Here is a 14,090-nt window from a genome sequence, read left to right as displayed (position 1 = left end):
ATTTTTTTTACTTTCTTCACACTCTCTTATTTTTACCGGTAAGTAAATCAATCACTTTGAAAACGAGTAAGCAGTAAGCTAAAAAAAATCAACAAGAGATTGTTCCAAAAGGCCCGTGACCGGGAAATTATCCGAATTTTCCGAAGGTCAGATCTGGAGCTAAATTGCCCGTGAAAGGCTTTTAAACACATTTAAGTGAAAGGGCGATTAAGCTCCTGTGCGCGGGAGAGCCTCTCGGTATCTGCGCCTCCTATCAGACCCGTCGCCTCCCACACCTCGCCAGACGCTGTAAAACCCCGACGGTTCTGGTGTAAATAGTTTGGTGTCACTTTTAGCCCGGCTGTCCATTAACGGCGGCGGAGGGGAGAGGAGGGGAGGCGGACGCCATTAAGTCCACCTGCCACGTCCTACATGTCAGAAGCACAACAATTGGGCAGCTCTTTACCCAGAGTGCCACTTACCGAGATGTCTCCTCGCAAACCCACACAGCCCGACGTTTCCTCTACTTTCCCTCCGCGTGACCGCCGTCGGGTTTGCGGCAGAAAGCCGATATGCGCGTCGACCGAGACGTTCCCCCATCGCAGACGTCGAGCGGAAAAAGCCTCCCCGTCCCGTCGGGCCTCTGCGCCGGACCACCGCCGCCTTTTCTCGGCCGCTTTCAAACGCCGGCGGAGGATACACCCCTTTAATATGTTCGACCTTTCAACTGAGCCGCTGCGAGATGATGTGTGAAGCTCAAGGTCTCTTAGATGATGGATGATGAGCGAGCGCCGGTCCGCCCGCCGAGCTCCGCCGGCCAACCCGGGGACGCTTCACACGTTTTTCATCCGTCTTCCATCAATGATTTAACTCCATCCATTAAAAGACCCCCCCTCCCCCTTTTTGCGATTGACTGATAATCTTTAAAAAAAACTTGATTTTAATTTGCCACAGGGGACACGAGCAAGATATTTGATGTTTTGATATATATTTATGACCGGAGAGGACTTTTTTTATTTTTTTTTATTTTATCCTCTCCGGTCCTTTGCAGATGTAAAGACTTTCTGAATATATTAAGTTTGAGATAAATATATCAGCGGCCCTTGATTCTGCGCTCAAATACGGCGCCGCTCATGCTAATGTTTGACCACACCAGCTGAAACGGGCGCTCCTCTCCCTCCCCGCCGGCTCAGGAGACGCCACGCCACCAAAATCACACGTCGGCGCGGTTTCCCCGAACCCGACATCCCGTATTCTCGCAGATATATATTTCTTTAAACCGTCCTCGGGGGCCCTCATAAAGGATGTCGCAATCTTACAATCTCCCCATTTCCTGTGCAGTCAGCGCTGACGGTGTAGCGGGGATGTGCACGCCGTATTTAAATCCGTGTCTCAGCTCCCACGCTGAGACCCTCTAAGGCCTCATTTGCTGCTGTTTGTCCTCCTTAGTTGTGTCTTGACCTACTTTTACTAATATCTTCTTCTTTTTTTTTTGTCCCCTTTTCTCAAAGCAACTGTTGAGTGCTACAACCCAAGGACAAATGAATGGACGTACGTCGCCAAAATGAACGAGCCGCATTACGGCCACGCCGGGACCGTGTACGGCGGTTATATGTATATTTCAGGTAAGTCGTCGGGAGCGAGTACTTATTATTTTTTTTCTTTTAATTGATCCGCTGCAAAGAGAAATGTATTTCGTCGCCGCGAAGGCAGCGATCGAGTTTTCAAATAGATTAAACGTCTCGGCCGTAACAGTGTTATCATTTGCAATTAGATCTTTACCCTCCAAAGTGTTTCACGGGAACAAACAATTGATCGCATCTAATCACTCGGTGTCATAAAATGAGGCCGGGGTTACCTCACCGGTTAGCGCGTCTCACCGGAGGAAACCAGCGAAATTGAAAACTGTAGTCGGCGTTCGGCCAGGTGCGCTTCTTTTTTTTTTTCCTCTCCTTTTAATTCATACGAGCGGAACAACCCCGCCGTTCACGTCGGAGCCGGATGTTAGACGCTTGTCAGGCGCCGACCGACGCCGTCTTCCTCGATCCGGCTTCCCTATAAGCTCCGGCGCTCGCATTCAGCCGCCTGATGTTGCCAAGTCAAAGCGCGTGTGGGTTCAGCGTTTGGCGGGGCCTCCTTGGCCGCCGCTGTTTAGGTGTCACCCCGCCACTTGTTCACTTCATGGGATTGGAAACAAATCCCGCGTTATAGAGATGAGCCCTAGTTTCTCAGTGTGACTAATCCCGAGCAATTTTACAAAGGATGGAGGGATGGCTGGATGGATGGAAGGGAAAACTGGGCAGTATGGGGCAAAGTAGAGGATTGAAATCCGTGTAGGAGGTGTAACACTGAAGAGCCTGTGTTAATCCACCCGGGCCGTGGGTTTCCGTAATCGTTCGGCGGCACACATGAGCGGGAACAATGGCGCCGAAGTCTCCGGCTGTCGACGTTATTTTTCCTTTTTTTTTTCTTTTCCTCTTTATCCCCGTTTGTGGAAAAACAAACAAAAAAAACACAACAAAAAAAAAAAGGCTTATCGTCATCCATTCATCCGACGAGAGATAAATGAAGGTATTATTACAAAAGCGATGTAAATTCTCGGTCTGAGGATTAAATTACTAACTATAATCTGACTGAAATCAGATTAATTTTTTTTTTTTTTGTAATTGTAACTAGTGGAGCGGTTTTAAGTCAAATCTTCAAACGTGTATTTGAAAATAACAAAACCTAACAGCTGGGAGAAAAAAAAAATAACTTGGCGGCTGAACGTTCAGCGACGGCACACACAACCCCCTGCGCCCGCTAGAAACAGCCGGGACGCCGTTGTCAAATAAAAATGAAAGATTATAAACAGATTCCAGTATTAAGAGTATTTATCATACAAATCTCCGCTCCAGTCACTGACCCGTCTCATTCGTAATAACCATCGCACACAATCAGCAAATTTGATTCGTAATACGCAAAATCTACAAAGATGCAAATCTGCTGCATAATTAAATTTGTGTTGACCGCTGTCCGATTCTGTGTGTGTGTGTGTGTGTGTGTGTGTGTGTGTGTCGCTATAGGGAGCTTCTTTACATTCGCTGCAAATATTCATTTGACTGTATAGGATGATGTGATCGGGTTGCTAAAGTTTTCTCGTGCTTGTCGGAAGAAACGCCAAAACTGCCTTTCGCATTTTACATCCGAAAGGTCCCAAGGTCGTCCTCAATGCGATGTAATAAATTCTGCAAAAAAAAAAAAAAAAAACGATCGCGATTATTCAACGCTATCTCCTGACGGGAATCTTAATAAGTTCCATCTTGCCACTCCAAGCGTCAGATGAAAATGTGGACGGCGCAGAGTGCGCTGTGTGTCTGAACAAACATGGAGGTAAACTGCAGCTGGAGTCGTTGGCAGAGGAATACGAGCCGGAGGTGCTAGTCCTACTTTTTAATTGTCACGCTGCAGCAAGAGCTGTCGCTGTGCGCGCGCATGCTAAAGACCCTAAACAGCGCGTGGCGCCTCTGTAGATTAATTTCAGATTAACAAGCACTGACTCGCTGGAAATGGTCTATGAAGTAAAAGGAGGGGGAAAAAAAAAAGCGTACATAACCGCTATCACTGTTTATATAAGCACAAAGCAAACCCTCTCTCATACGTCTTAATTAATTAATGTTGCTCTTGGCAAGCACCAGAACAACTGCATATTTGGCAAGCCCGATATTATAGCGGGGCTTGGGATGAAACTTTCATTTCCACCATCCCCCCCCCCCCCCTCCCCCCCCTCCTCCAAATAAGTAAACTGAGGTGATGAATAAGCGAGTAGACACAGGATGTGCTAATCTGCTGGTAGCCAGCTGCTCCTCCGTCATGTTTGCCCGGGGCTGTACTCCGCGCCGCTTACAATCTATCGCTCGCCCTCATCATATTCTAATGGATTCCTATTTTCGCAGGGCTTTCCGTGCCGGCGATGGATTCCGTTTCGGGTCAGCGGCCGCGGTCGTCGCCGGCAAAAACGCGACGCCTAAACTAAAAAAGCGACGGGATGCGGCGCGGCGGCCCTGTCACTCGGTGGGACGGATGAGGGGGTTTCCTTCCACGCTCGGCCTATTAGAAGCTCGGATGCTCGGGATCGCGGGGATAATACGAACACATTTCCCCCCTCCCTCCGTAACGGCTCAACGAGGAGCCGCTGGAAAAGTCGTACGTGGAGCCTCGCGCTTTGAATTTGAAGAGGGAAGGTAAAAGACCAATTAGGGGAATTTTGTTGTGTCCGGGTCCCGCGGCGCCGCCGGTCTCCGGGGATTACAATCTTGCTGCGCAAGGTGACCCGCGCCGAAGTGCAGTTCTGTGTCCGTCTGTCACAGCGGATCAGGTCGTTCCCCGGCCGCGCCGCCGCGCTGTCTGAAGCCATTCTGTCAGTTGGATGAACCTGACAAATGCACTCAGCCCGCAGAGCGTCACAGCTCAAGCGATGTGGCAGGGCTCCGACGCCGCCGCCGGAGCAGGGAGAGCCGCGCCGCCTCTGGACCGCGGCCTTATCTGGGAGATTAACATCTGCGTGAAGATCCTGCGGTCCTGCGCTCGAATCAATTTTTCAGCGGTTTACCGTGCCGTATCGAGTTTGAACAGCGTCCCAGTACGGTTAAATGTTTGCAGGAACGCGCCGGAGGAGGAGACGCCTCCGATGCCCGCAAATGTCATCCCGGCTTCTTTTTGGAAGCGCCGTCTTTGTCGTCCCGGCGTGGCGTCTGGTTCGGTTCGCCCGAAGACGTCGATTGGCAAACCGTAAATGGGAAACGCCGAACGCCGCTCGGGCTGAAAAGTCAAGGAATGACGGCGGCGAATTGAATTTGTTTTCAGTCTTTCAGGAGCTCCCGGCGATGACGAGTGTTGAAAGCTGTGCTTCTGGTCTTGTGGAGGGAAAAAAAAAAAAAAAATCCATATTAACTGTAGATCGGTTAATTCCTGGGCAATATACATCCTCCAGGGATTTACTCTTCTAATTGGGCCATTTTTACATTCTTCTTTTATTTAGATAATCTTCACTGGAGGACATCAGTGCCCATGAGGTCCATTAACAGAAATGTATGCAATGTGCAGATAAAAGCCCGCAAGGCGGCAAAACTTTGTTTTTTGTTTTTTTTTTCTTTTTTCCTCGACACATTTCACACTTTGGAATAAGTTGATTACCGCTTTATATTTTTTCAAGGTGCAGCTGCAAGAGAGCAGGCACAATTAGTGTCAAATCACGGTGACATTAAGTTTTCCTTATTGTTTCATCATGACCATTATTTTTATAGTCGGGGTTTATATCTTAGATAGAATCTTGCCGATAAATATAAGAAATTGCTGGATAAATGAGAGAGGTGGAATGAAACGGCCGTCGTCGTGCGGTGCGGTTAAATCCTATCGATTCATTCACGTTCTGCATCTGACTCTTATCTCGTATTATGGAATAATAACCATGGACAATCAGATGGCTTGGAGCGTTTTTATCTTCTCCCGCTCTATGAAGAGCCCCGTTAGCCACAAGCTAACGCCACACTTGTTATCGCCCAAAATGTAGACGTTCCCCCGCGAGCCCTGGAAACCGCTCTGAGGCGCGGCGGGTCCGAAGAGCTCGGACGTCTTGGCCGCTCCATTTCGACTCCAGAAAACATCTGACCGGTGATAGCAATCGTTTTTCTTTGTTTTTTATAAAAGAAACGGCGCTCCGCCGTCCACAAGAAGTGTCCGGCAACGGTCGCTGCTCGGGAGCTCCGCTGAAAACCTCCGCCGTACGAAACCGTAAAAACACCCCGAGCTAAAACGGTCCCAAGACGTTCCCTGGTTCCCTCCGCCGTCCCGATGCTCCGAGACGAGGACCAGTACCTGAAAAGGCTTTCCGAACCGCGAGAGGTTCATTCAGCGCCAAAGGGGGCTAGCGTCGGGTATTTTCAGTCCGGCCCCGTGTCCCCTCTTCGTCCTCTTTCCGGGTCCCGGTGGAGCGGCTCCGGCTCGGACCGGCCCGTTCTGATCTCCACGGGAGGGCGAAAGCTTTCTAACCGCTCCGACAGAAGCCGCGTTCGCGCTCTTAGCGTCCGTCTGACGCCACTGATTCGACGTGGAGGGACGCTGATCAGACGGCGTCAGGAGAAAGCCAAAGCTCTTGATCTTAATCAAATAGCAGTCGGGCCTCTGGAAAGGGTTCGGAAGGAACCTCCATTAACTCCCGTCCGGGTTTTATTAGCGGGGTCGCCCCCCCCGGACCGGTTGGCCGCCGGTTTGAGCGGCTCAGAAGGTACGGCGGCGGCGGAGATCTGAGTCACGCCGGGCGAACAGACGGCGGGAGAGGGATTGTTTCTGCGCCGAGCGAGCGCTGCAGAGCTTCACTACTTTCGCTCGCAGTCACCCCGCCTGGGGGGGCGGGGCGGGGAGGGCCGCGCTGGCTCGCACCCAAATGCATGCTGGGATTGTGTTCCTCTTTATTTTAAGCCTTCCCTGTAGACATGTCCTGTTTTTTTTTTGTTTTTTTTTTTTTCCTTCCCTTCCCTTCCCTCCCCGCTTTCCCTCGGCTTCGCGCGTCTCGGCTTTCCACAGTCTGTTTGTGCGTTTCCGCGCGAACCCTCGGTAATGTTCCCCTTTGTTGTCGGCGCTCGTCTGCGTGAATATTGATGTCGCCCCGCTTTTGTCGAATCAGTGTTTACCTGAGGCTGTCGGGAAATTTGGGGGGGGGGATCAAGGTCCCGCGAGAGCGTAAGAACACACTCGCCCTCCCTCTGTAATATCAAAGCTACGTTCCCGTCTCGTTTGCTCCACATGGCTGACATCATAGCTCGGGTCCAGGTTTTTTTTTTTTTTTTTTTTTTTTTTTAATCAGGGCCCTCCTACACACACACACACACACACACACACACACACACACACACGCCATAAAAAAACAACAGTGCCATCATTTTCAGGGTGAGGTTATGAGGCTCAAAAGTGATTCTTATCTCCTGCCTTCAGAAGGTTTAAGAAAGCTGAACTGCTATAGCAAGTCGTTACTGTTTAGCTTAAAGACGCACACATGTACATATTTATATCTAATAATATATCTAATATATCTAATAAATCATCATATTTAGACGTTGATCCCCAGGTTGTCCGCAGCTTCGCCGGCGTCGCTGTGACTGGCTGAATGCTATCTTCGAGTTGACAACGTGTCTATTTCATTGTGAGTTGTTGCCGCGGCAACGGGGGAATTTCCCTCCGGGGGGATTAAATGGGATCCGGCCCGTTTCTTCTCGACGGACGCTATTTTATTTGGGTTTTTGCACAATTAAAATGTCCCATAAGTGTTTTAACGTGTCGGTGTTTAAAGTGTTTTACAGGCGGTAAAAAGCAACAGTACAAGAGAGACTGGAATAATAGGAAATTATTTATAAAACCAATGAGTGATTGTAAACATTGTTGTGAGGACGCAGCGCCGTCGCACCTTCAATACAGCGTTGCTCTTTGTTGCATATAAACTCACCGGGACTTTTTATCGGCACAGAAATGTCGATTTGACAGCCGGCAACCTCGCTGTCTCCTCGGCCGGGCGGGGTGGGGGTGGGGGGGGGCCTTCAGATTGGCAACCGCAGGCCTAGATTGACGGAAATGTACTCTGAAAAGGGCAAATGAGTCAGTGATTGGTCTGATTGTGAATTCTGCAAAAGTGCCTTCCTCCCACGGACGATCTCGGTCGAGGCTCATTCTGCTTTCCCTCTCGTCGCCGCAGGGGGAATCACTCATGACACTTTTCAGAAGGAGCTGATGTGCTTTGACCCGGATGCGGACAAATGGACTCAGAAGGCGCCCATGACCACCGTGCGCGGCCTGCACTGCATGTGCACGGTGGGCGACCGCCTCTACGTGATCGGCGGGAATCACTTCCGGGGGACGAGCGACTACGACGACGTGCTCAGCTGCGAGTACTACTCCCCCGCCCTGGACTTGTGGACGCCCATCGCCGCCATGTTGCGCGGCCAGAGCGACGTGGGCGTGGCCGTGTTCGAGAACAAGATCTACGTGGTGGGCGGGTACTCGTGGAACAATCGCTGCATGGTGGAAATAGTACAGAAGTACGACCCGGAGAAAGACGAGTGGCACAAAGTTTTCGATCTGCCCGAGTCGCTGGGCGGGATCCGGGCCTGCACGCTCACAGTTTTCCCCCCCGAGGACATTTCGGGGTCGCCCTCCAGAGAATCCCCGCTTTCGGCACCTTGATGAGCAACCGGGTGGGCCACGTTTCGCTCGTTCACCCACAACCCCTCGCCCACCCGAACCCCCTCGACAAACACCTTATAGACATTGTTTGCACTTCCTCCTTTTGGACTAAATCTGTACCGTGACCCCGGTTCCGCCGCCGCCCCCCCCCCTCCCGCCCCCCCCCCCCGCCCGAGCTGTGCAGAAACCCCCCCCCCCCCCTAGTGATAAACCTACGTACCGACACGGTTTGGCAACCTAATTACACGTTTATGTTGCGTACTCGGTATATTTTAGCAGGAAATACCTTGACTTGAAAAGTGACTTTGCAAATCAACTTTTCTACCTGATGTCCAGAGTTTTCTTATGTCTCCAGGCTCGTCGCCGCGAGACGCCGACTCTCGTCCACGCCGGGTCAGACCCGGGCGACCCCGGAGCGTTAGAGGCGTAGGGACGGACGAGCTCTAAAACTACAGCTGGTTTTTAACTCAGGGGTTGGCCCAGGCCCCACCAACATCTCTTACAGTTTCACTTCTTTCCTGCTATTGCTATGAAACTGTTAACAAAATGGTGTTTTCTAAATTTAATAAAAGACGATTTTGAAAGTAACTCTACGTTGTGTGGATTACTGGTGGCGGCAGGAGGCAGGTAAGAGGTGTGCGGCCGTTTTAAGGAAAAGCTGAAATTACCTAGCAAGGAATTAGCTTAGCGACAGCTAGTCCTGCGCACGTTTCCTCTCTCTGGCTGCATGATCAGACGGCTTTTTTTAAAAAATTTAAATCCGCAGAAGGAATACATCTTCCCGGGTGGCGCGGGAGTGTCCGAGAACATCTCGGTGTCACCTGGAAGCCCCCGCCGCCAGCGCCGCCGCGACAGACGGGAGCGGTCTGCCCGCGGTCTGCCCACCTGCTCGCAGCCCATTAAAAGCCGAGTCGGCAGCATATGGTGTCCGAGGCGCCGGGTCCCCGCTGTTTCCCCCCCTAATCACCAGGTGAGTTTGGTCCGAGGCCTCGGATCCTCGTTATATTCTCATTACGGCACATTAATGATGGAGGCGCCGCGCCGGTGCCTCCGGTTCCGAATCGCTTCTAATGCTACTTGTTGTGTTTATCGTGGCGAGGACGCGCCCTTCGATGTGAATAGCCTTCATAATTCCGCGTCGTTTCGCCCAAAGGGCTCAGGTGCCGATGTTCTTTCCGCGCGCTTGAAAAGAAACCCTTGCTTTCAGGACACGCGGCTTTATTTTGCGCCGCGGCTTTTTGTGGAGTGCGTTTTGATTGGAGGCTTTGCGTTTGTCTCCCCTCTGAGGGGAAAAACAAAAAAAAACAAAAAGTAAACTAGAACGGGGAGTTTGTAATCCTTTCACGGGAATGCCGCGGAGCGGAGCCGGTGCCGTGCACAGCTGCTGGCCGAGGCATGCGTGAAGAATGAAGGCGAAAAGGGTAGGAATTTATTGTCCTCTTTCCCAGGCTGTTACGCTGGAAATAAATCCAACGTGGACAATTCTCTGGCCCTCGTCAGCTGACGGCACGGAGGAGTTCGCAGAGACTCCCGAGACGTCGAGATTATTATTCCGGTTGTCAGCGAAGTGTTAATAAAAAAAAAAAAAAAGAAAGAAAGGCGCTTTTCTGCATTTGTGTTGGCGTAGAATTCTAATTCCACGCGACGGGTGTTTATGTCGAGCGAACGGTCCGAAAGTTGGGATTCAAAAGCGCATCGATGCTAAACCTGCTTTTAAAAAAACTAACAGCTGCTGAAAGAAATTGATAAAAAAATCCATAATTCATAGTCATTTATTTCCATTTTTTTCCCCATTTCTCAGCAACTGAGAACATCCATTTACCCCTGGGGTTAACAAAGTATTCCTAATTCCTGTAATTAAAGCCAAGCAGAATATCTCTCGGGCAAAGCGTCCTGCTTGACCCCGTCCCTCGTCCTCATCGGATATGGCGAGGATGGAAAGGGAGGTCTGTTGCCATGGCGATGACAGTTGTCAGACGTCAAGTAGAGGATCGTGGTTGAAGTATTAACCGGGAGCTGCTTTTGGGATTCGTCCCGAGCGGTCGCATCTTCGCGACAGACGACTTTTCCCGCACGTGGCTGTCGGCCGGCCGTCGTTACAAAATTCTAAAATCCCGCAACCGCGTGGATCGGAGGCCAGCGGACGGACGGAAACGGAGGCGACGGTTTTTTTCCTCTTTGGCTCGTCTGTTCCGTCATCCGGCAAGGTCACGCTTCCATCCGCCTCCCGCCCCCGATTATAGAATTTAGACCTTTTAGTTTCGGCCGCCGATGCCTCGTACACTTTGCAAAAAACAAAAAAAAATCTATTTAGACACGTCTGGACCAGAGTGCACTAATTCAATGTGACAAAAAAAAAAAGGGATGCAGCACATGATGTCCTAAATCTGGTGTGTGTGTGTGTGTGTGTTTCCGGCCACATCGTTGCATTGTTTTCCTGCAGTTGATATCACATGATGCCGAGCTCGATGTGTGTGTGTGTGTGTGTGTGTGTGTGTGTGTGTGTGTGTGTTCAGGACCGAAGGCTCGGCCTCTAAATGAACAGCCTGTCCTCTGCGTTAAAGTAAAAGCAACTGGAGCAAGAAATTACGAGCGCCGGCTGCTCCTCCTCCCCTCCGCTTTACTACCTGCGCTTCCCCGGGGATTCTATCAACACCGGTGGCATGTTCACCTCACTCATCGGGCTGATAAGGTGTGTGTGTGTGTGTGTGTGTGTGGATTACAAGCTGACTTTTGGCACATGAACACAGGGTGCTTTTGCGGTGTGTTTCTAGACGCCTCCCTCCCTCCCTCCCTCCCTCGTCTCATCTCATCCCAGCCAGAAATTGACCCAGTTTCCCGGCGGGCCGCTGGATGTTTACATACGCCGCACGCCGGCGTTGTCAATCAGAAGAGGGACGCTTTTACTGTAACCAAAGCGCCGTCCCGCCCCTCTTCCTCTCCTTCCTCCTCCTCCCGACCTCGCCGTCGTCTTCTGACCGCAGGCGTGATGGTGTTAATGGCTATTGATCCCAGCGGCTGGCGGGCGTCCAGGCTATCCCCATGTTGTATTTATTCATTTCCCCGCCATTATTAAACCCCACAAGGTTCCCCGCCGTCCTCCCCGCGCTCGTCTCCTCCATGAATATTGTTGCGTTTCAGTCAGGGAAACACCCGGGCGGCGGTAAAACGCCGTCGTCCACCACGCTAGCCTGCAATATAGCTGCTCCATTCCGATACACCGCACCCACGTCGTCCCCGGCGACCCCCCAAAATCACACCGGAAACAAGAATTAACGTTCGTGACTCGCTACAACATTCTCTGAAGGTCAATTTCTTTTTTTTTTTCCCCCCTCCCTCCCAGGCTCCGGCCCCCCCAGTGATCGTCCCGAATAATCCGACCCTGATTCATCCGCCACTTGTTCCCTGCCCTGGATTTAGTGTTTTTTTTTTTTTTTTATTTTGTTTTTTTTTTTTTATCATGGCGGAGGCGGGAGGGGTGATTGGGATTTGTTTTTGCGCAACATCTGGCCAACGATCGGGCCCGAGATTTGAGCTCTCGCCGCAGCTCGCTCAAATCCTCACGTGTGCAGAGCTGCTTCTTTGCTTTTTTTTTTTTTTTTGCTTTTTAAAAAAAAAAAGGGAACAAAGAAGGACACGCCGCGTCACGGCTGCCAAGTCCTAGCCAAGGGACAGTTTGTCCCAAAATGAAAAGAAATGATATTTACTCGTCCATCTGGATTGTTCCGCCGCCGCGCCGCTGACATCGACACCGGTCCATCAAAATGAAAAAAAAAAAAAAAAAAAAGCATCTTTTACAGAAAACGGGGGAAAATACGATAAACTGTCCTTCATTTGTCGGCTAAACGCACTGTTTTGTGATGTAATCCGAGGGAGAGGCGAGAAAATACCGCGTGGGAACATCGATAGACTCTGCTTTTGTTTGGTTTTTTTTCGTGCGACCTTGGGAAATGGTAATGGCGTCGACGTCACAGGAGAATGACGGCGTGAAATAAAGCATTCATTCATTCATCGTCTTGGGACCACGTACGAAGGTTCGCCGTCTCCCAGACCTGCGTCCACCAGGAGATGCCGGTGTCGGTTCGGAAAGATCAGGCCGGCGTTCAGCTTCGCGTTTCCAGATCGGCTGCACTTCCTCCTCCTCCAGGACGGAGGGAAGGAACTCGGCGAGCGTCTCCTCCTCGGAGAAGGCGAGCCGAGGTGTTCTCCACCGGAGCCAAACCCAAAAGACGTCCGTGGTTCTGCCGCCCTGCGGGTTCTTACTCGCCGCCTCACAGACGTTCATCTCCACGAGTCGCACAAATGAAAAACCTGTTTAATTTCCGCAGATGAATCCTTTTTTCTGTCAGTTTGCGGCCTTGGGATGTCAGGACCAGACACACACACACACACACCCTGAAGGTTCCCAGTGCTTTCCTGACAGAGCATTGTGTGTGTGTGTGTGTGTGTGTGTGTGTGACACGGTACAACTGGATTACACACTCAAGGTTATTGTATTAAATCCTTGGTTGCATTTGAGCCATTCTGTCCTCAGGGGATTAGAAATGAATCATCAGTTTCAATAATTCACTGGAAATGTGAATGACAGGGTGAATTTTTGTATAAATCTGGATGATTTGTGAACGCGAGAATGAATGAGTTCAATGTTTCTATAGCCTGTGATTGACGGTGAATGGTTTGTGAGAGGGTGAATTGATTGTCTCGATATGACGTGTTAATGAAAGAGTGAATGTCGTTCTGTGATTTGTGCACGAGGATAAATTGCTTGTATGTCCTACGAATGACAGGGTGAATAGTTGTATATAACGTGACTGAGAGGGTGAATTATTTGTCTCTCTCTTTATTTAGGTCTGTACACTCTTGAATTTCCCCCAGTGGGGATCACAAAGTATCATCTTATGACCTGTCAATGAGAGGGTGAATCAGAAAATCACAAAATTGTTTGTGCCTGAGGGGCAACTGGGGGCAAATGGGGCAGCAGCAAACTGTGAACATCAAAAAAATAAAATAAAATAATAATTAAAAAAAAAAAAAATTATATATATATCAAAAAAAAAAATATATATATATATATATATATATAAAATTAAAAAAAATTAAAATATAAATGAAAATGACAAAAAATGTGTGTGTGTATATATATATATATATATATATGTAGGACTCAGAAAAGTCGAATATTGTGATAAAGTTCTTTATCTTCTGTAATGCAATTGAATAAACAAAAATTACTTTTTCATGATATTCTAATATTTTGTGATAGGGTTTTTGAGTTTTCTTAAAATGTAAGCCATAATCAGCAATATTGAAACAATAAAAGGCTTCCAATATTTCAGTGGATTTGTAATGAATCCAGAATGTATGACATTTTGGTTTTAGTAATTGCATTACAGAAGATAAAGAACTTTATCACAATATTCTCATTTTCTGAGACAGTCCTGTACACATGCATCAATATTACCAGACAGAACGGCGCATGTTGTGAGTAAGCTCGCTCTGCATTTATGGAATAAATATGTCGCTGGTAAGGCGGTGAGGGGTCGGACGGCTCCGGGGACAAAGGTTGATCTTCTCCTCTGGGTTTTGCAGGCGGGAGCCAGAGAGGAGCCACTCCAAGGCCGGGCGTAAGATGTGGGACTGATCCCCGAGGATCTTTTTGGCCGTTTTTAATATTTGAGTGCGATGGAAGCGGGAGAGAGCTCCGATGGTTGTTTGCCGCTGTGTGTGTGGCGCGATGGTCGGGTCCAGGGCGGCGGCGGCGGCGGCGTCCAATCCAGCCCGCCCGAACGCGGCATGAGCCGCCTCGAGAATGAATGAAAACCGGCCAAAAATTCCCTTTTTATCGGGCGGGAAAACAAAGCGGGTGTATTTTCCCCCGTCTCGTGTGACCTCGGTGT

At 49.7% G+C, this 14,090-nt stretch overlaps 1 protein-coding gene across 2 annotated transcripts in view; it reads left to right on the top strand.

Annotated features, from left to right (window-relative positions):
* The window catches only part of klhl13 (kelch-like family member 13), a 40,962-nt gene extending 32,633 nt beyond the window's left edge, over positions 1 to 8,329 (top strand). For both annotated transcript variants that reach the window (XM_086177417.1, XM_086177416.1), the window contains 2 exons: positions 1,491 to 1,604; positions 7,706 to 8,329. In XM_086177417.1, the coding sequence (XP_086033543.1) occupies positions 1,491 to 1,604; positions 7,706 to 8,193 (602 nt within the window). In that variant the 3' untranslated portion in view covers positions 8,194 to 8,329. The remainder of the gene's footprint in view (positions 1 to 1,490; positions 1,605 to 7,705) is intronic.
* Positions 8,330 to 14,090: the final 5,761 nt, after the last annotated feature.

This window comes from Fistularia commersonii, chromosome 29 (genome assembly GCF_037954325.1).
Source record: "Fistularia commersonii isolate RoL2024-O1a breed Wild chromosome 29, RoL_Fcom_v1.0, whole genome shotgun sequence".
Lineage (NCBI taxonomy): Eukaryota > Metazoa > Chordata > Actinopteri > Syngnathiformes > Fistulariidae > Fistularia > Fistularia commersonii.
Note: the sequence above shows the minus strand (reverse complement) of the source record. Positions and strands in the feature narration are given on the sequence as shown.